Raw genomic sequence first — 22,108 nt, forward strand, 5'->3', positions numbered from 1 at the left:
CTTAGAAAAATGTTTATAGATATCATTTTGTCATTGATTTCTAATTTAGTCAGAGAACAAAATCTGTACAAATCTTTTAAAATATATTGAGACTGATTTATGACCAAGCATATGTTGTATCTTGGTGAATGTACTATGTGCCATTGAGAAGAATGCTTATTTTGCAATCGTTGGTTGTGATGTTTTGTACAGGTCAACTAGATTAAGGTGGTTTACAGTACTGTTGGATTCTCCTATATCCTGATTTTTTTGTCTCTTTGTCATATCAGTTATCAAGAAAGAAATGTTAAAATCTCCAATTATTAATATTAAATCATGGATTTGTCTTTTTAGTTCTGTTAGTTTTTGTTTTACATATTTTGAAGATCTGTTATTAATTATACACACTTTTATTATTGTTATGTATTCCTGATTGACCCTTTTATCATCATGATATATCTTTTAATTTTATTTATTTATCTATTTTTGGCTGTGCTGGGTCTTCGTTGCTGTGCAGGCTTTTCTTTAGTTGCAGATAGCAGGGGCTATTCTCTGTATGTGGTGCATGGACTTCTCACCGCAGTGGCTTCCCTTGTTACAGAGCATGGGCTCTAGAGCACAGGATCAGTAGTTGTGGCACGTGGACTCCATTGCTCTGCGGTGTATGGGATCCTCCTACACCAAGGATCAAACCTTCCTGTGTCTCCTGCATTGGCAGGTAGATTCTTTACTCCTGAGCCACTAGGGAAGCCCTGAAATATCCTTCATCCCTGGTAATACTCCTTGTTTTGAAATCTACTTTGTCTGATATGAATTTAACCACAAAAGCTTTCTTTTGCTGTTAGGTAAACATTTTTCAGTCCTTTTACTTTTCACCTATTTGTGTCTTTAAAAATATATCTTTTCTAGATTATATGTGGTTGGCTCTTTTATATTTAGTCTGACCATGATGATCTATGCTTTTTAGTTTATTGTGTTTAGTTCCTTTGCATAGTGTTTAATGCACTAACTTTTAATGTTAATAGTTTGTATTTAGGCATACCATCTTGCATTTCTATTTGTTCCACCTGGGTTTTTCTTTTATTGTTGGTATTCCTCTGTTTCACCTTCTCTGCCTTCTTTTGGGTTGTTCGAATACTTTCTGTTCTTCCATTTTATTTCTACCATTGGATTTTTAGTTATACCTCACTATACCTCTTTTATTAATTTTAAAATATTTTTTATATTATGAAAATATGATAACACTTTCATATTATCATATCCTTTGAAAGTTTATAGGAAAATTGAAAAATACAGAACAAGGTTACATATAGTCCCACTATATCTTAAATTATTTTTTTAAGTAAATAAATTAAGATTTTTAATTGGAATTTCAATATCAAACTCTCAAAAATTAATAGAATGAATATAAGAGAAGTAGTGAAGAGGAATCAAAGGCCTCCTGATGAAAGTGAAGGAGGAGAGTGAAAAGGTTGGCTTGAAGCTCAACATTCAGAAAACAAAGATCATGGCATCTGGTCCCATCACTTCATGGGAAATAGATGGGGAAACAGTGGAAACAGTGTCAGACTTTATATTTTTGGGCTCCAAAATCACTGCAGATGCTGATTGCAGCCATGAAATTAAAAGACGCTTACTCCTTGGAAGGAAAGTTATGACCAACCTAGATAGTATATTAAAAAGCAGAGACATTACTTTGCCAACAAAGTTCCATCTGGTCAAGGCTATGGTTTTTCCAGTGGTCATGTATGGATGTGACAGTTGGACTGTGAAGAGAGCTGATCGCTGAAGAATTGATGCTTTTGAACTGTGGTGCTGGAGAAGACTCTTGAGAGTCCCTTGGACTGCAAGGAGATCCAACCAGTCCATTCTAAAGGAGATCAATCCTGGGTGTTCATTGGAAGGACTGATGCTAAAGCTGAAACTCCAATACTTTGGCCACCTCATGCGACGAGCTGACTCACTGGAAAAGAGTCTGATGCTGGGAAGGATTGGGGGCAGGAAGAGACGGGGACGACAGAGAATGAGATGGCTGGATGGCATCACCGACTTGATGGACATGAGTTTGAGTGAACTCCGGGATTTGGTGATGGACAGGGAGGCCTGGCGTGCTGTGATTTATAGGGTCGCAAAGAGTCGGACACGACTGAGCGACTGAACTGAACTGAACTGAAGAGAAGTAGAAGAATACAGTAGACCTGAAAAGCACTGTGAACCAATTCAACATAAGTAAGATTTATTCAATTTTCACACAATAAGGATACAAATTCTATTCAAGTTCCCATACAGTGTAAACTAGCAGGCACTGGAACATATCCAGGGACATAAAACAAGCTGCAAAAATTTCACAGGATCTGAGGATGTAGGAGTTAGGTATAGCTCCCATGTTACCAGGAACTCACAGTAGCTTTCACACGTGTCTGGCTCTTTGTGACCCTGTGGATTGTAGCCTGCTAGGCTCCTCTATCCATGGGATTATCCAGGCAAGAATACTATAGTGGGTTGCTATTCTTGCCTCCAGGAGATCTTCCCGACCAAGGGATCAAACCTGGGTTTCCTGCATTGCAGATGGATTCTTTTACTATCTGAGTCATCAAGGAAGCCCTCACAAGCTTACAATTCATTTCAAATCTTGTTTTGCCCACGCCTGACAAATCAGACTAGTATGCTGTGCATCAGAGAGAAGAGAAGAGGCTCTAATTAAGAGTCATCCATGCTGCTGCACAGCTTCCTTACTTCCATAATGTCTGAATGGCAAGAAGGGTCAATGCCTAAAAACTCCCTCCCTGCCTTCACCAGGAGCCCGGGGGAGGACCTTGGGCAGGGGGCTGGGGTAGTTGAAAGATGCAGTATTAACAGCCAGTGAGGTAAACTCACTAAAATTGGTCATATCTCAGGAAATGTAAATATGCCATTTAAAAAATAAACTTACTATGACAAAAATTCTGCTTGGAGACTGACTGACACTGGCTGTCAGATACTTATATATTATTGTAAAAAATAATCCAAACAAGAAAATAAAACTTGCTGAGCAGAAGCCTAACTCCTACCACAGGACTTCCTAGCCCTAAAGAAAGTTCTACCATGAGAGAGTAGTTGTGAAGAAGGCGTGGCTATAGGAGTTTCCTTCTGCACAGCTGGAAGCTGTGGGAAGCAGGCATGTACCACAGGTGGTGGACTTGGCAGAGAGAGGAGCATATGGGTTCAACAGCAGAAATAGATGTCACCATCTGGCACAAAAGCCCCTCAAATAATCCCATTACCTCCCTGTCCTACCCCTTACCCAGGTTGAGAGCAGATGGCCTTTGATATGTATTTGAGTTTTTTGTTTCTGTTTTTTTTATGACATAGTCCTGGTTTTAAGCAAATGTAGATAGAAGGTGATACGTTGTTGTTGGGGGTGCCTGCCAAGATAGAGTTTAAGGAAACGGGGAGATGTTTCTGAGGATGGATTCCCTCTGACATGACTGCTTGGACTGGAACCAGGGTGTTTCCTGGGGGTGCTAATTAGAATAGGAAACGTGTAATCCCCAGTAGTCAGACAGACCAGCATGCCAGCTGTTGGTGTGCAAGTGAAATTGATTCCTGGATGAGAAGTGTCTGCAGAAAGATTTCCTGGAGGCACCTCTTGCCAGGCTGGAGATGACTTTCAAATGAGACTCCTGGACACAGACAGCTTGTTAGTTTGTTTAGTGGCTTGTAGTTCAGTCATTCAGTTGGGTCCTACTCTTTGCGACTCCATGGACTGCAACACTCCAGGCTTCCCTGTCCTTCACCATCTCCTGGAGTTTGCTCAAAGTAATGTCCATCGAGCTGGTGATGCCATCCAATCATCCCATCCTCTGTTTCCCCCCTTCTCTTCCTGCTTGCAGTCTTTCCCAGCTTTGTGCTTATTTTGTGCAGGATTTGACCATCAGCACCAGGCTATGGCCTCTTGGGACATGGGTAGTAAAGTCAAACATGCTGTGAATACCTTGCTGGGCTTCAACATCTAGAACCTTGATGGTTGTCGACTTGCAGTCTTGCTTGGGACGGAATTTTGGAGACAGTGCAAATATTTCAGTATTTACTGTTGCTGTTGGAGTTTGTTCTTTGGTTTGTGTGGTCAGGTTGTTCCATGGCATGTTCTGTGGAGCTCTTACACATCCTTCATCAGCTATGACACTGTGCCTAGATTCCAACAACACGATGACTTTTTGTCAGATTTTAAAAGCATGACTCTTTGGCTGGAACAACTCACCCTTTATAATATCTGCATCCTAAGTGGCTTCAGTTGTATCTGACTCTGTGTGATGCTATGGACTGTAGCCCACCAGGCTCCTCTGTCCACGGGATTCTCCAGGCAAGAATACTGGAGTGGACTGCCATGCCCTCCTCCAGGGACTCTTCCCAACCCAGGGATCAAATCCATGTCTCCTCATTGGCAGGCAAGCTCTTTACCGCTAAAGCGCCATCTAAAGTAAAATCTGGAAACAGAGTCCCAGTTGAAACTCCTTATATAAACAAATGTGCCTTTGCTGCAGGAGTTGGTTGCCATTATTGTTCACCTTGAGAAGGTTCCTTGTTCACCTGAAGGTGACCTGTCTATGTGTTAAACAGCTGTGCTTCTCCCCTTGGATGAGAATAGTTGTGGCCACACATGCTTTACTGTCTTTTTCTGACCATGTTGGACCCAGTGATGTATGCTGTACGGACAGAGTATTCTTGGAATTGAATGAAACTCTGCACACCTCTCAGATTCTCTCTTTACACAGTGGGTGGTCAGGATGGCCTCTGTCGGGGCCATCTGTTCTGGAGACTGGAGAGAATCCTAGTTCTGCTGATGGTCAATCAGAATTCCATCCCCACTCTTTACCCCTTCCAGATCCATGAGAAAGAAGAGGAAGAGTTCAATGAGAAGAGCGAACACGATTCTGGAATCAATGAGGAGCCTCTGCTCACAGCAGATCAGGTATGAATATGTCTTGGTTCTTGGGACTTTTAGTTCTTTTGACAGAGAAAAAGTTTGAGTAGGCACTTGCCACATCCCTTTAAGGTAACAGAAAAATTTATGGTCTTGTGGTGGCTGTGTCATGACTGAGAGTGTGTTTGATAAGGGATTTCATGTGTCTTTAAGACTCAGTTTACCCACCTGCAATAAATGGGAATGTAACTCCTGACATGTGCATTGGGTGGGGTCCGAGTTTGGTAACAGCCTGAGAGGGGCCCAGTGTTTACTGCCTTCATTTCCTGCTAAGCCTTTTTATTGCAGCTCATTGTACTTGGTGTCAAGACACTTAGATAAGAGTCCAAAATCCTTGTTCTCATGAGAATAGAAATGACAGATGAGGCTTTCAAGTGATGGATATTTTCCCATATTTCATAAAACATTGAAAATGTTGAACCTTCCCAAAAGAGTCTTAGAAATACTCATTTGGTAAAAAAAAAAAAAAAAAAAGATAGAGTGCTTCACATTTTATTGACTTACATTTTGGTTTTAATAATTTGTTGCTTAGGGAGAATACTCCTGGGTCTCTGGATTCCGCATTCAACCTTTCAGTCAACAACTATTTATGGGCACTTGCTTTGAGCCAGACACCTTTCAAGCATTTTCACAGAGTGATTCTGAAAAAGCTCTACCAGGAGCCTTTGGTTCCAGAAAGTGCTTTTCAGTAAAAGGAACTCTTTCATATCTGTGGTAGAGGGTGGGATATAAACAGATAAGGATCAAGAGATTAAAGGGAACTGGATTGAAAAGAATAGGTGCTAGCATTTATTCTTGTGAATTTCGGGAGGAAATACAGTTCAGTGATCCAAGTTCAATGATAACGACTTCGAGGAACTCAGCCATAAAATTCCAAAGAGGGATCATGTCATTTGCTTGTAGTCCATGAATGGCTTAAGTATCCCCTCCATTTGTGAGTGGAGATGGGAAAGCTTTGGAATAAAATGGAATTTATTCCAAAGGAGGAAACTCTAAGTGCCTTTATCTTTGGTCCAGCCTAACATAAAGGAACCCACTTCAATGACCAGTGGCCTTGGAGCCAGAGCCCATCACAGCATCGAGAACAGGCAAATATACAGATGCTCTGTTCTGACTAGATTCATCAATGGCTCCTTCCAAAGATGTAGTCTCTGCTCATTCCCTTTTCTTCATGTGTGAACAATTAGTGTCCAAAGTCTTGTGCATTGTTCAATAGTTCACCCTTTTCCCTTTTGGCAGTTATCGAATTTTAATCTCATCTTCTAGAACCAGTCCCCTACAATAGTCTACATTATAGCTGAGTTTCTTACCTATTTTCTGCTATCCAGACCCTACTTATTCTATTATTATTTAATTGTCTTTATTTGCACTTGTTGGCCAGCTTTAGTTCTTATCGTGGTGAATTCTGAAGGTAGAGCTCTTTTCCTCTATGTGAAAAGCAGTACATGAGTTTGAGCTGTCCTAGGAACACGGCCATTTCCGGTCATAAGCATCATCCCAATGAATGGACTGGATTTTGTGTTCACATTGGGTGGATGAAATATTCTCCCACTCAGGAAGAAAGTGCTCAGCAAATTGAAGTAAATGTTCCCTTCCAGGCAGCTCTGCTTTGTTTCCTGAAAGAGCAGTTTATTTCCAATAAAGCACTCATCTAAATGGTGTTCTTGGAAGAGGTTTGACATTAAAGAGGGCTTTGCATTGAAGGGAGAATGTTTGCAAGCCTTTGGCCAGATCTATTTTTATTATTATTCAATATTTATTAAGTAACAATATTGCTTTAGGAATTTTACAAAGACAGCAAATTAGGCACATCCTTCATTGACCATCCTTCACGCTGAGATATTCCTGCAGCAGAGAAGAGTGAGTGCTCTCTGTGTACCCTCTTCAGGTGATTGAAGAGATTGAGGAAATGATGCAGAATTCCCCCGACCCTGAAGAGGAAGAGGAGGTCCTGGAAGAGGAGGACGGGGGAGAGACCTCCTCCCAGGCGGACTCGGTCCTCCTGCAGGAGATGCAGGCCTTGACCCAGACCTTCAACAACAACTGGTCCTACGAAGGTGAGGGTCCTGGGGGTGGACTCGCGAAGGACAAATCAGCTCTGCTGGGTAGGGCATGTGCTTCGCATGCCACTAATGGAGCCTCGGGATTTGGAGAGTTGACATCACTGTTCTTACTGGGATTCAGTAGAGAAGTTCGCATCACAGAGGGTGGGGAGGAGGCAATCGAGCAAAATTAAAATGAACCAAAGAACAAGTAGAGGACTTCTGAACTCACTATTCCAAATGATGCTTCCCTGGTGGGCTTCCCTGGCAGTCCAGTGATTAAGACTGCACTTCCAATATAGGGGGTGTGGGTTCAATTCATGGTTGGGGTACCAAGATGCCACATGCTGCACAGTGCACCCCCCGAAAACCCCACATGATGCTGCCATAAAGTCAATGAAAAAAAAATCTACAAACAGTGATGATAATAATAGCTCATATATTTAGAGAGCTTTGGAGTACCAAAGCCTGTTCTCAAACTTTGTACGCATAATCTCATTTCATGCCTGTAGCAACCCCATTAGGACTGAGCTAACTGAGTTTCCGGACGAGTAAGTGACTTGTTCGAGGCCATTGTTGGGGAAATATGATTTAAAAATAATATCTCCTCCCCACCCGGGAAACCTTTTCACACTAAAGGAGAAAGGAAACAATTTTATTATCGAGTAAGCATTAAGCCAGAGTATGGTGCATATCACAGTTCAATCAGTTCAGTTCACTCAGTTGTGTCCAACTCTTTGCAACATGAACTGCAGTCTGCCAGGCTTTCCTGTCCATCACCAACTCCCAGAGCTTGCTCAGACTCATGTCCACTGAGTCGGTGATGCCATCCAACCATCTCATCCTCTGTCGTCCCCTTCTCCTCCCACCTTCAATCTTTCCCAACATCAGGGTCTTTTCCAATGAGTCCGTTCTTCGCATCAAGTGGCCAAAGTATTGGAACTTCAGCTTCAGCATCAGTCCTTCCAATGAATATTCAGGACTAATTTCCTCTAGAATTGACTGGTTTGATTTCCTTATCACAGTCGTCCACTAAAGGGCTTGCAAAACCAGAGAGAAATCTCACCTTTACCTACTGGCAATTGGACACAACCCATTACATTGAAGAAGTTTTGCAATTTGGAGTCAGGTGAGGAGTGAGGCCCCTGTTTTGTTTCTTGGTGATGACTTTTCAAAGCAGTGGCTCCCAGATCCTTGAGGAAACGTTCCTGAGTCCTGAGACTGGCAGGAGGTGTATGTAGCCATGAAGATGAATGATATACATTTGGAAAGGACAGAGAAAGAGATTCTGGAAGAAAAGGGAGGGAAGGGAGAGGGGAAGTCTCTTCCCTTATTTTCAGCAGGGAGAATCAAGCCTCTTTTTTTTTTTTCCCATCATGTGGCATGTGGGATCTTAGTTCCCCAACTAGGGATCGAATCACATCCCCAACAATGGAGGCATGGAGTTTTAACTGCTGAACCACCAATGAAGCCCCAAGCCTCTTATTTTTAATGCGTATTTGCCTTTATACCACCTTCGGGTCATAAGGGGTGGAGCCAAAATTTGAAGGCAGGCAGGTTAGCTGCAGAGTCCACACTCTTAATCTGCATATCGTATTAACTCTCTGACACAGGCTCGTAGTAATTATCATCCTGCAAACAAAGAGGCAGATGAAGCGTGAAATTAAAAGATGTAACGCCAGTGGCAGAAATGGGTATAAACTTATCCATCTGTAGGGATAATGGTAACCATGCTGCCGGAAAGGCCACGTTCCCTGGGCGTGAATTTGCATGGGGGTAGCGGGACTTAGGAGAAGGCAATGGCACCCCACTCCAGTACTCTTGCTGGAAAATCCTATGGATGGAGGAGCCTGGTAGGCAGCAGTCCATGGGGTCGCTAAGAGTCAGACACAACTGAGCGACTTCACTTTCACTTTTCACTTTCACGCATTGGAGAAGGAAATGGCAACCCACTCTAGTGTTCTTGCCTGGAGAATCCCAGGGACAGGGGAGCCTGGTGGGCTGCCGTCTATGGGGTCGTACAGAGTCGGACACGACTGAAGTGACTTAGCAACAGCAGCGGGACTTAACAAACGACAGAGAGGGAAGGCGGGATGGTCAGGGTATAAAAGTCCAAACTCTGATTAGAATAGTGGTGAAAACAGAGGCGTGACCTAAGGGACTGAGTCCTGTAAGTCAGACTATGGCTGCAGAGAGTGGAAGCAGGGCGATGTTAGCAGAAAGAATCTGTTGGGAGCCATGGATTTGGCTCCAGCACTGCATTCACAGCTGCTCCAATCAGGCCATTCTCCGCCACACAAAGGTCCCATACACAGAACTGCTCAGTGAAAGACTGGGGAAAACAGCTGAAACGCAGAGTGAAATGGCAAAAACAGAAGGAGGAGGACAGCTCCAAAGAGTGAATTGAAGGGGGAGGTCGAAGTAAGTCAGCAAATACCCTGGGCGGAGCCGGGAACGGAAAGAAAGAGAATGGATGCTGATGAAGAAGAAACAAAAGATGCCGTTAGAAAGGAGCGCATTCGAAGAGATGCTCCCGAATCTGCTTTAAATGAAGAAGTCCGAGGGGATAAGAATTTACAGTAAAGTGATCTGTGTTCTCTTATCCCAGGTTCCCTTTTCTTTTCTCTAACAGCAGCAGGAGACTCGGTGCCAGCAGGCCAGGCTTCATTTTTCCATGCGTGTTTCCTGTCTTTACATGTCTCACGTATTTTTGGATACATACACTGTGACACGGGACAGTCGGTGTAGAGAGACCTCAGATCACTCTGCCTGTTTTGCTGTTGACTCTCTCTTGATCAGGTCTTGGGAATAGACACCACCTCTCTATTGCTCTTCGACACAGATGTCGAAATCTTCTTTATGTCCCCCTCTCCCAATTCTTGACCCATTTCACGTGAGAAATATTATATGTGCTCAGTCGCTCAGTCATGTCCGATTTTCTACGGCCCCATAGACGGTAGCCTGGCAGACTCCTCTATCCATGGAATTTTCCAGTCAAGAATACCAGAGTGGGTTGCCATTTCCTACTCCTGGGGATCTTCCTCACCCAAGGGTCCAACCAGCCTCTCTGTGTCTCCTGCATTGGCAGGTGGATTCTTTACCACTGTCACCATCTAGGAAGCCTGAGGAATATTATAGAGACAGAGGAAAACTAGGGAGACCGATCAAGCGATCAAACACCACATGTGTGTCCACCTGCATTTTTGTGGACAGAGTCTACAGGTCTCCCCAGGGGCTGGTTTTTCTCTCCGCTTTGTTTTCCCGAGATGATGTTTTCTTTCACAGTCCATAACTTGTCCTCCCTTCTGGCATGCGCCTGAATCGTGCAGGTCCTTCTGGGCCCCAGGAGCCTCTCCCATGGGCTGGAGGCAGTGACCCTGCAGGACGGTCTTCCCCTGCAGGCCTGAGGCACATGTCTGGGTCTGAGCTGATGGAGCTCCTGGACCAAGTAGAGGGAGCCATCCGAGACTTCTCGGAGGAGCTGGTGCAGCAGCTGGCCCGCCGGGACGAGCTGGAGTTCGAGAAGGAAGTGAAGAACTCCTTCATCACGGTGCTCATTGAGGTGCAGAACAAGCAGAAGGAGCAGCGAGAACTGATGAAGAAGAGGCGGAAAGAGAAAGGCCTGAGCCTGCAGAGCAGCCGGATAGACAAGGGAAGCCAGATGCCTCTCAAGGTAAGAGGACAGCCCGGCACGAGGACCAGGGGTGTCCAGCTTCTGGGGTCCCCATTGCGGGTCCCAGGCACAGACCAGCTGTGGCCGCAGACAGACCTGACCGGAGCCATGACTGGGTAGGAACCCCTGGCAGACAGTGAGGCCACGAGAGGGAGAAGAGCCCACCCATCTCCTCTGCGCCCCCAGAGGACACCTGGTCTAATTGAAGGAGACAGGATGTAACTCTCGAAGAGAAATGAGTACAGCTATGTGCTTTAATAGGCAAGACTCTAGGAAGTGGGGTGAAGGTATTTAAGACCGAGTGGAGTTGTGCCCTGAGACTCTGGGTTCAGAGTCCCTGTTACCAGCAGTTTATAGTTCTGACTCATCTCTTTAGGAGGTCATTAGGTTGTTTCAGGATTGAAAATTATGACACCTTGTTTTTGTGACCGGATTCTTCCAACCAGTGATTCTCAATCAGGGAGGCTCAGCGAATCATCTAAGGAGATTTCTCAAAATACCTATTCCTGAGTTCTCTTCGAGAGCTACTGAATGGGGCCCCGGGCATGTGCATTTTGGAAAAAACTTCCTAGATGAGGACAAGTGCTTCACATCCATCCTTTGCAATGACTGGGCATTTTGTTTTCTTCCCTGAGACATTTTCATCGTCATCTGTCCAAGTTTCTCTGTGCTGCTTTATTTGTCTATTTACATAACAGAGGCTGAAGTGAGGAAACCCAGGAGTGCCTGGGTGAGGTGGCGGGGTTGGGTCTTACTACCCGAGGGACTTACTCAGATGAGAGAGTTTGAGATGCTGCTATTTCTTCTTGCAAAGCACAGGCTGAAATTTTGGCCTGTCTCATAGCCCAGATCTTTACCTTTACTTTCCAGTTATAAAATCCCGGGGCCCTGATCTGGGATGGTGTAGAAGCTGACAGGTCTGGGAAGCTTAGGGAAGACTTGCCCTTCTGAGGGAAGCACTTGCCCTTCTGAGTCTCGCTCCCCTCTCCCAGCGCTTCAGCATGGAAGGCATCTCCAATATCCTGCAGAGTGGCATCCGCCAGACTTTCGGCCCCTCGGGAAGTGACAAGCAGGTACGGCCTCTCTGCTCCCAGTTTCCTTCCCAGACTCTTGCCTCTTGGTCTCTTCAACAGAGTGGGGGATGGGGATACACTAGAATTATCCCCGCATGGGGGAAGATTGGGGGTGGGGTGGGAGGATGTCCTCACAATTTCTTCCATTTGAAGGAGTAGCAGAATATGTCTTTTTAAAGGCAAATTTTTTTTTGAACTTTTATATTAGAGGCCATGGTGAAAACTCAACCTTCCTTGTAAACCTGTGAGTTCAGTTGCTCTCAGAACAAAATGCGTTAAAGGAGAAGCCGCTTCATGAAGGATGCCATCCAAGAGTTTAATTAGCTTTACCACACTGGGCTTTCCTGGTGGCTCAGCGGTAAAGATTCTTCCTGCATTGCAGGAGTCACATGAGCTCAAGAGATCCCTGTGTTGGGAAGATCCCCTGGAGGAGAACACAGCAACCTATTCCAGTATTCTTGCTTGGGAAATCCCATGGACAGAGGAGCCTGGTGAACTAAAGTCTATAGGGTTGCAAAGAGTCAGACACGACTGAAGCAACTTAGCAAGCACACTGGTATCCTAGCGGAGCCACTGCCACCAAGACTTCAGCTGCCTTGCTGACTGTAACCCACACTGCGGGGTCTCCAGTTTGGCTTCACTTAATCAATTACTTCCCTGAGAAATGGTTTGCATTTCTGGCTATCTGGTGCCTGCCATGTGCTGAGCTCTGTTGCTAGGCCCCTAGGCAGTACAGAGATGAGTGAGTCCTGGTCCTGCCCATGACCTAACGGAGAAAGTCGGTGTGTCCAAAGACACCTTTGAGATCATGCACAAAATCTGTGTATATTTCAGGCATATTTGTGGCTGAATCCGAAGTGTTAGAATTCTGGAGCTGCACACTGGGAAGAGATTTTTGTTGTTGTTCAGCCGCTCAGTCACGTCTGACTCTTTGCGACCCCATGCACTGCAGCATGCCAGGCTTCCCTGTCCTTCACCGTCTCCTGGAGCTCTCCCGGAAAGAGATTTTATGAACATGTAACTTGGTCTCCTGAGTTCACAGAGGTAGAACAAAGGCCCAGAGAGATTAGGCAGTTTTCCCCCAGGCCACACTGCTAGTGCCAAGGCCACGGCTAAAACACAAGCCTCATGGTTTAGCGCTTTTCTCAATTGTGATGTCAGGCTCCCTCAGAACCTTCCAGGTCCCTCTGGCCAGTGTTTTTGGATAGCCCACTGGACACTTTTTGTTGTAGGAGCACCTCATTTCCACCAGAGGGAGCAAAACCAACATCCCGGACCCTGGGCGGGGTTGAGGCTTTCTCACTGGTCATTTTGACAAAAGAGAAAGCGTTCATTCTCTAGTTGCGCTGCAGACGAGAAGGAAATATCCTACGCCTGTGAAATGTTCTCTGCTTTTAGCCTGGAGGACCAAAAGCTCACCAGTATTCCTAAATAATCAAAAAGTTTCTAGTCTCAGAAGACTTTATTAGTTGGAGTGGAGGGACCCTTTTCCTGGCTAATATGATCAAGTCTTACTTTTGGTGGGAGGGAATTTTACTTTCTTTTTCATTATTTTAAATTGCGAAAGTATGGTAACATATTTACAGGAGACCTGAAAAATACAGAACAAAGTTACATATAGTTCCAGTATATATTATAATAATTTTTTTAAGTAGATAAACTAAGATTTTTAGTTGGAGTTTCAATATCAAACTCTCAAAAATTAATAGAATAAATAGAAAAGTAGAAGGATATAGTAGACTTGAAAAGCACTATGAACCAAAATATGGGGGTTATTTTCAAATATCTTTTGATATTGATTTCTAACATAAGTCCATGATGATAGAATAGACTCTGTTGATTTCAATACCTTTAGACCATGGCATTTTTGCCCTCTGCTTTATGTCCCTAGATATGTTCCAGTGTCTCCTGGTTCATCGTCTATGGGAACTTAGAGAGAATTTGTATCCTACTGTTTTGTGAGAATTGTATGAATCTTAATTACGATAAAGTCTTCCTTTAAAAGAGACATTTTCCAAAAATGGGGGGAAATCCTGAAACAGTGGTGCACACATTGTCATCTGTGTTGTTGAGAACATCAAATTTGATGGAGTGCGTGTTTTTTAGAGAAAAACCCAGTTCCCATGCAAGTTGTCAACCCCTATCTCGGCCCCGGGAATGGGGCTCCTGTCTCACGCACAGCACGTTTGTCTCCTAGTACCTGAACACAGTCATCCCTTACGAGAAGAAGGCCTCGCCCCCGTCAGTGGAAGACCTCCAGATGCTGACCAACAGTGAGTTCCTCCCATTCTCAGCCAGATCAACTGTCATTTCTGTCCCTCTTGCCCTGTGAATTTTACCCTGGGTGTCTCGGGCCTGAGGTTTCCCCAGGGAAGTTTCTTTTTTATTTTTGTTACTATTATTTTTATTTTTAATTAGAGGATAATTGCTTTAAAATGTGTTGGTTTCTGCTGTGCAATAATGTGAATAACTCATAACTATATATATATATCTCCCCTCCTTCCTGAGTTTCCCTCCCATCCCCACCTTTAACTTTTGATTTTATATTGGAATACAGTTGATTAACAATATTGTTTTAATTTCAGATATACAACAGAGTGATTCAATTGTTCATATACATGCATCTGTTCTTTTTCAAATTCTTTTCCCAGTTAGGTTGTTACAGAATATTGAGCAGAGTTCCCTGTGCTATACAGTAGGACCTTGTTGGTTATCTATTTTAAATTTAACAGTGCAGTTTCAATGGATCAAAATGTGCTCCACACCATTGTATCATGTTCCCTACATGGGGCAGAATTAAAGAGCTCTTCAGTGATACTAGGAGCTGCCTTGTCTTCTCCTGGTTCCTGGAAGGGAAGAGACTTGCCAGAAAAAACAAGCTGATGGAGGAGGTTGAGCAGGGGACTGTCTGTGGTTCGCCGACAGGTCTCCGCCTTGCCTGTAGTTTGAGGTTGCCTTGTGTTCCCAAAGCAGGGAGCTCCTTCTAACAGATTGACTGTATTTAATGAGAAGCAAGGTTTCTTGGGTGGGGTAAGGCTGATGGGAGAGAATAGATTCTGGTTTTCCTCCCAGACCATGACTCTATTGTCCAGTAATATTAACAAACACTCAGTGCCATTGGAGAAAACAGCCTGTGAGAGAGAGCCTTTTTAGGCAAAATCTCTCGATATCCATCAGACACTACAACCCCCAAAGGGCTGGGGGCAAAGGTGTTAGCCATCAGTGTCAGCTTGATTTTTTAGGAAGAGAAAAATCCTAGGCTGAGATGTGAGGAAGGGCTGGGTAAATCACAAGGCAATCCATCACCCTGGCAACCGAGCTCTGCATTGAGTAACGCACTAACAGGATGCCCGCCGTTGCTGCGCTGCCTTAGAGGGAATGGGCTGGTAGGGCTTTTTGATGCCTAAGGGGAGGGAAGAGGGGGCTTCATCTATTTGGCTGAAGAAGATAGATACCTCCTGGGCCCATTGCTTAAGGTGTCCAGAGATTTCATTTTTATCATTTTGGAGAAGGAAAGAAGAAGTTTCTGATAAATGGAAATCTTGCCTCCATCAATAGATACCATGTCCTTGAGAACCTGGAAGTTTAAATTCAAAGTGCATCAGCTTCCTCTTAAGTCATCTGAAGCTCTTTCATTTGCATAAATATGCCCTAAGATTTGTTTTTAATGGGAGCAGATAGAAACGAGCTGACTTTTATAGGTGTTTGTGTTTTCACAGGCAGCAAGCATTTGGAAAATAATTTGGACAAATTATGAAGGTTGATATATGTAGAGCACACTATCATGCTGTTTTTTTTTAAAAAATAAAGAGCTGTAAATTTATTACAGATACCCATTCAGGAATTTAGTGTGAAATCCTTTCATTTTAACCAAGAAACAGGGGTTTGTGTACACTTTTGAAGTTCATTTAAAAAATTAGGGCTGGAGTATATCCATCATTTAGAATACTTTGGAAACATAGAAGTGTGAATAAAGGAAAATAAATAGCTTCTTCCCCCCTTCAGTGTGGTTACTATATGGTGTTTTTCAGGCATAGTATTTTATGTCTTTCCCATATAGTTGGGATTACACAGGCTATTAAATTTCATATCATGATTTTAGTCACATCAGTTAACATTTGGTTAACATTCTTTTTATGGCTCTCTCTTCTGTCGTATAGACATACCACATTCCAATATTTTATCCCTTTAAAAAAAACTGCCAACTTCCCTGAATACCAACTTTCCTGTATGTTATGAGAGCTCTCTTTTTTGGCACATCTGTGTATGGATTGTGAACAGTAATTCCTCTTTTCCCAACTCCTGAGTCAAGGACGTAGGCCCAAGACTGGACAATTCTTGTAAATTTTGGAGACCATCTTATTCACATGTTGGCTGGGCTGAGTGCAATTATTGTATTTTTATTGCTATCTTCTTGGTGGGCAGCATTTATTTTAGTCTTCACATGCCCAGCTGCAACGTATTTTCAGCCTGTTACGTTGAAATGAATGCATGTCTAAAAATACAGAAGAAATAAAACAAACCATTGCCTGAATGGCCCGAGGTCCAGTCTTTTTCTGGACCTGGCCATGGACTCATGCCACCATCAGGCTGTTTCTTACCCCCGCCTGAGTTTTGGAGTCAAGTGGGCTTCCCTGGTGGCTCAGATGGTAAAGAGTCCGCCTTCAGTGCGGGAACCCTGGGTTTGATCCCTGGTTTGGAAAGATCCCTTGGAAAAGAAAGCGGCTACCCACTCCAGTATTCTGGCCTAGAAAATTCCATGGACAGAGGAGCCTGGCAGGCTACAGTCCATGGGGTCGCAAAGAGTCAGACACGACTGAGTGACTTTCACTTTCCATGACCCTGATTTGCTACTTGTTAAGGTGCTAAAGCTGAAACTCCAATACTTTGGCCACCTCATGTGACGAGTTGACTCATCCCTCTGATGCTGGGAGGGATTGGGGGCGGAAGGAGAAGGGGATGACAGAGGATGAGATGGCTGGATGGCATCACTGACTCGATGGACATGAGTTTGAGTGAACTCTGGGAGTTGATGATGGACAGGGAGGCCTGGCGTGCTGTGATTCATGGGGTCGCAAAGAGTCGGACACGACTGAGCGACTGAACCGAACTGAACTGAAGGTAATCAGTGGAGAACAGGATCTGGGAATGGACTTGGGAGTCTCTCCATTGTCAAATTGCCTCCTGACCTCAGTCATCAGGGCCAGTTGATCTTCAGTGTTTTCTTGACTTGCAAAAAGCAAAACCTGTACACACTGCTATATTTAAATGGATAACTAACAAGGACCTACTGTACAGCCCAAGGAACTCTGCTCAATGTTTTGTGGCAGCATGGATGGGAGGGGAGTTTGGGGGAGAATGAATACATGTATATATATGGCTGAGTCCCTTCGCTGTCCATCTGAAACTATCACATTACATTGATAACTGGCTATATACTTCAATATAAAATTAAAAAGTTAAAAAAATGAAATTGAGTTCAAAGATTATTGTATCCAGTGTGAAAAAAGAGTAATACATGTTCATAGAAAAAATCTGGACCTTATAGCGTTATGATATTGAAGAGAACATCACCTGGGGCCTCATACTCATAGGTAACTGCTTTTTAGTTTCATGCACATTCTTCCAGATTTTTTTCTATCAATATTAACATTATTTACTCTTTTAAAATTAATATATTAAGTTCCACAACCTCCTTTCTTCATTGATAAGTATGTCTTGTATACATACTCATCTATCTTTTTTAATGAAGCTGTTTGAGATGGCATAGAAAGCATATACCAGAGTTTACTTAAGGCATCTATTGATGATGAAATCTCTTGTTGGATACTCCCATCCCTTCTCTCGTTTTTTGATAGTATAAACAAGGTCCAGATGTTAATATTTTTTGAAGGATTTTTTTACAGAGCTGACTACGGCATCATGAATAATGAATATGAGAAGGTACTTCTTAGCTTAATAACAGAAAAATCTGTTCTACGAAAAACCTTAAGTTTTAATCACTTTCCTATTGTTTGCTTCATATGTAGTTCATATCCCTTTTCAACTAAAAGTCTGTAAGCTTCTTGAATGTCCTCAGTACTTTTGCATTTCCCCAAATTCTAGCACTGTACTGGGCATAAAGTAGAGGATATTTGTTGAATTAAATTCATTTGCTCTTAATAAATTGGAGATGAGAACTTTTCTAATAATATCTGTATGAATAAGATGTCTTTAAAGACAGATTTATCAGAGTTTCAGCAGTGTGACAGCTGTTATTCTTAACATTTGGATTGCCTCTGAAAGTTGATTCCTTTTTTAAATTGCTTTATTTTTATGATCATTAAAGACGCATAATTCATAGGTGATGGGGAAATTACAGATGAGCACATGCATACAAAAGGAAAGACTAAAAGAAAAAGAGAAAAAAGAGAAAAGAGGACGGCAGGTCATCAGTAGGGCCACCCTGATTCTTTTGATGGCTTCTCCTTCACCAGCAGGCGAATGCTGGCTCTTGGCAGAGGCTTCCAGACTTTGCTCAACACTCAGCAAGTGTCTGATTGCCTTGACCCCTCTCTCACTGTCGTTGGGTTGGTGGAGTATCTGGCCCAGAAGTGAGCTACGTGCCCTGATTCGTCTCGACTCTTCTCTCTCCCCTCCCTCCAGTTCTCTTTGCCATGAAGGAGGATAATGAGAAGGTTCCCACTTTGCTGACGGACTACATTTTAAAAGGTAAGAGCAGCCCAGGTCTCTGGGAGCAGAAGTGAGCTTTGCCCCAGGACTCTTGCCGGCTGGACGCACTGAGCACTCTGTGGGCCTCCCGGAGCATCCACACTGGGCCAGACAAGGCAGGGCTGGGGAGTTCCGTGGACAACTGTGAGCCGGCCCTTGCCTTTGGGTGTTGCTAGGAGGCCTGAGGACGACATTCCATCACCCCCAGTCACCAGAGCGACTCCACACTGAAGAGCAGCCAAACCAGTACAAAAGGCTTATTGTTAAAGTTCTGTGAAGCTTGGGCTGTTTAGTTGGCAAAAACAAAGCCTCAGGATACCTTTAACAATTTCGACTACTTGAAAGGCAGCAAACTAGGGACATGATTAGCTACATCCTTTTATAGCTATTTTTTGTTTCATCTTTCATTATGGATCATAATTTTTTGTTTCATCTTTCATTTAACACATGTAAAAGTAGAGCAAATGGTGTAGTGCAGCAGTACCCAGCGTTTTTGGCACCAGTTTTGTGGAAGACAGTTTTTCCAGGGGGAGGGGAAGGGGATGGTTTGGGGATGACTCAGGCACATTACATTTATTGTACATGTTATCTCCATTATTATTACATCAGCTCCACCTCAGATCATCAGGCATCAGCTCCTGGCGGTTGGAGACACCTGGATAGTGAACTGTTACGTGCTTAGCATTTGGCTTTAAAAATTATTAGCTCCTGGCTGATCTAGTTTCATTTATAACCATACCCAGCTTCTCTCCTCCATATTATTTTGAAGCAAATACCAACCATTATATCTTTTTTCATCCGTAAGGATTTCAGTATGCATTTCTAAAACATAATCACAAGAACATGATCATAGCTAGAAAAATAAAACATTTTAAAGTATCTTTGAGGGACTTCCCTGGTGGTTCAGTGGTTAAGACTCCACACTTGCACTGCAAGGGGCAAGAATTCAGTCTCTGGTTGGGGAACTAAGATCCCTCATGCCATGTGCATTGGTCCACCCACCCCCGCCGTCCCAAAGTATCTTTAACTCTTCAACCAGTGTTCAGATTTCCCTGTAAAATTTTTTCAGTTTATTTCTTTGAGTTGGGATCCAAAGATGTTCCACACATTACAATTTCATAATGTTTCTCTTAAATCTCTTCATTTCATTTATTTGACTGCACCGTGTTTTAGTTGCAGAATGTGGAATCTTTAGTTCCTGCGTGTGGGATCTAGTTCCCTGACCAGGGATGGAACCTGGGCCCCCTGCATTTGGAGTGCAGAGCCTTAGCCACTGAACCACCAAGGATGTCTTTTGAATCTCTATTAATATTATACAGTTTCCCCCTTCCTTCATCTCTCACATTCTTTGAATTTTATATCATAAAGAAACCAAGTGATTTGATCCATAGAATTTCCTTATTCCGGCTTTTACTTGGTAGTTTTGTCCTCATGGTTTCATTTAGTATGTTCTTCCACCTTTTGCATTTCCTGTTGTCCAGTGGAGCCAGAGAGCTGAACGCCTTCAGAGCATCCACACCAGACCGGACCAGGCAAGGCCAGAGGACTCAGTACTCTAGAATCCTCAGTTTTTTGGAAAGCATTAATTTATCAGTAGTTGGGAACTTCCATTAAGAGACACCTACCGTCTGTTTGTCTTTCTTTTGGGGGATGTTAATATCTGTATTAGTGTGCTCAGGCTGATAGAATACCACTGGGTGGCTTAAACATCAGAAATTAATTTTCTCACAGTTCTGGAGCGTAGAAGTCCATGATTAAGGGGCCAGTAAATTGGGTTTCTAGTGAGGGCTCTCTTCTCAGCTTGCAAGCAGCTACCTTCTTGCTATGTCGTCACATGGCCTTTCTTCTGTTGATGAGAGAGTGCCAGAGCCTCTGCTTCTTCTTACAAGGATACTAATCCTAGCAGATCAGCGCTCCACCCACATGACCTCATTTTAACCCTTCTTTCTCAGAGGCTCCATCTCCAAGTGTAGCTGGGGATTAGGGCTTCATCGTGAATTCTTGGGTGGGGGACACAAACATCAACTCTGTAACACTGTCCACTGATGGTCATTCTTGGTCCAGATCCTTTTTGTCATTAGATTTTGCTCCACAGGCACAGGGAACCTTGGGTGCAGTTTCTGAAGGCTTGTGGACCTCAGTTTAGAACCTCTGTGCTGTACTGTTCTGTAAGGATCAGAAAGATTAATCTTAAATTAATGCAGGATGAATTTAGGCTCAACATTAGAAAGAACTTCTGACTCTTAAAGGTTTTAAAAGAGCATCCTGTTTCTCAGAGGAGGTTTGTAGAAATGGGTTCTATAAGTCTGGGAGCCCAAGGGCTAGACTTGACCCCTCACGATCCACTGAAATGTCAGTGAATGTATAAAACTAGTTAACATTTATGAGCACTTTCTGTTTGCCTCTGAGCAGCCCTGCGGGCTGGGCAGAGGCACAGGCTACTGTATACATGAAGAAAAACAGGCTCAGGTGCTAGAAGTTATTTCCCGGAGGTTGTGGTGAATAACAGCCAGACCCAGGATTTGAACCAAGGCGGTTGGACAGCGGGGAAGACCCACTTCATCACTACATAAACTGCCTATCAGTGGCTTATTCTCCTTCTGGAAGGAAGACACGTGATTGCCATCCTTCCCTGGTTCTCTGCTCGGGACACTGGCGAGAAGTCGGGGCCGCCCTGGGCTGGGAGGTCCGGCCCCACACTTGCTCTGACATGCCTTCTCTCTTCTCTTTCCAGTGCTCTGTCCCACCTAACCTTGCCCTTGGGAGCAGCCTTGCTGCGGAGGTCACTGAGCAAGAGTCATCCCACCGCAGGGACTGCATGACACCACGTAGCCTCCGCCGTGTATTTAAACGTGTATAGCTTAACCTGGATTAAACATGAGCAAACGCACGGGGTCCTTTGCCGTTGGCTTCTAGTCCTAGTAACCACTGGATGCATGACCGTCGGGCAGGGCTGGTGATGTCGCCTCTTCTCCGCCCGTGTCAGAGGGAGGCAGATGCTGTCACCGCTCATGATGTAGTCTGGCTCCAGCCCTCAAAAACAGCTTCCACCCTAAGACTAATTTTGAAATAAACCTTCATTTAATTAGTATGCTTCATGTGCTTTGGCGTGTGGTGTCCCTCGGCGCTCTGGTACAAACCTCCGGAGAAAGGACACGTCGCTGCCTCCACGTGAGGCTCTGGGCCCAGGGTAGCGGTGGGGTGTAAGGGGATGGGCTGGTACCTGTTGTGCTCTTTGGGGTCGTGGTGGGGCTGCCATTGTCCAGACAGGGAGGAGGCTGTCCACAGACTCCCAAGATCTTGTTGCTTGACAGTTCCAGAGGGGGCCACACAAAGTGTTGTAGGAAGTACTGGTTGGGGAGGAGACTGGGAAGTTAGCAGATGGAAAGCGAGGCTTAGGGGGAAGCAGGGAGACTCTAGTGCCTCCTGTTGGGATGGCCGGGTGGACTCCCTGAGGTCTCAGGGCTGGAAGGCGTGAGCTCCGCTGGGCTCTCTCTGTGCGGGGGGCTGCGGCTGCTTTCCTGACCGCCCCTTCCGACCCCTGGTAGCCTCTGGCTGTCTGTGTCCTCCCCACCTCCCCGTGGCCCTCGCTTCCCCATGCTGTCCCTGGCATCGGTGACAGGCAGCTGCCAGCTGTGACCGGCCAGCAGGTGAAAGCTGTCCTTGT

The 22,108-nt window shown here is 44.3% G+C and overlaps 1 protein-coding gene across 3 annotated transcripts in view; it reads left to right on the forward strand.

Moving 5' to 3' along the window:
- The window catches only part of FEZ1 (fasciculation and elongation protein zeta 1), a 42,679-nt gene extending 21,150 nt beyond the window's left edge, over positions 1 to 21,529 (forward strand). For 2 of the 3 annotated variants that reach the window (XM_088832282.1, XM_088832283.1), the window contains exons 4-10: positions 4,844 to 4,930; positions 6,831 to 6,999; positions 10,314 to 10,657; positions 11,650 to 11,730; positions 13,928 to 14,003; positions 18,376 to 18,441; positions 21,176 to 21,529. In XM_088832282.1, the coding sequence (XP_088688408.1) occupies positions 4,844 to 4,930; positions 6,831 to 6,999; positions 10,314 to 10,657; positions 11,650 to 11,730; positions 13,928 to 14,003; positions 18,376 to 18,441; positions 21,176 to 21,192 (840 nt within the window). In that variant the 3' untranslated portion in view covers positions 21,193 to 21,529. The remainder of the gene's footprint in view (positions 1 to 4,843; positions 4,931 to 6,830; positions 7,000 to 10,313; positions 10,658 to 11,649; positions 11,731 to 13,927; positions 14,004 to 18,375; positions 18,442 to 21,175) is intronic. The other variant, XM_055415932.2, reaches the window with a different exon arrangement.
- Positions 21,530 to 22,108: the final 579 nt, after the last annotated feature.

The sequence above is a fragment of the Moschus berezovskii genome, chromosome 25, assembly GCF_049115385.1.
Source record: "Moschus berezovskii isolate FMDL1 chromosome 25, NW_MosBer_1.0, whole genome shotgun sequence".
Classification (NCBI taxonomy): domain Eukaryota; kingdom Metazoa; phylum Chordata; class Mammalia; order Artiodactyla; family Moschidae; genus Moschus; species Moschus berezovskii.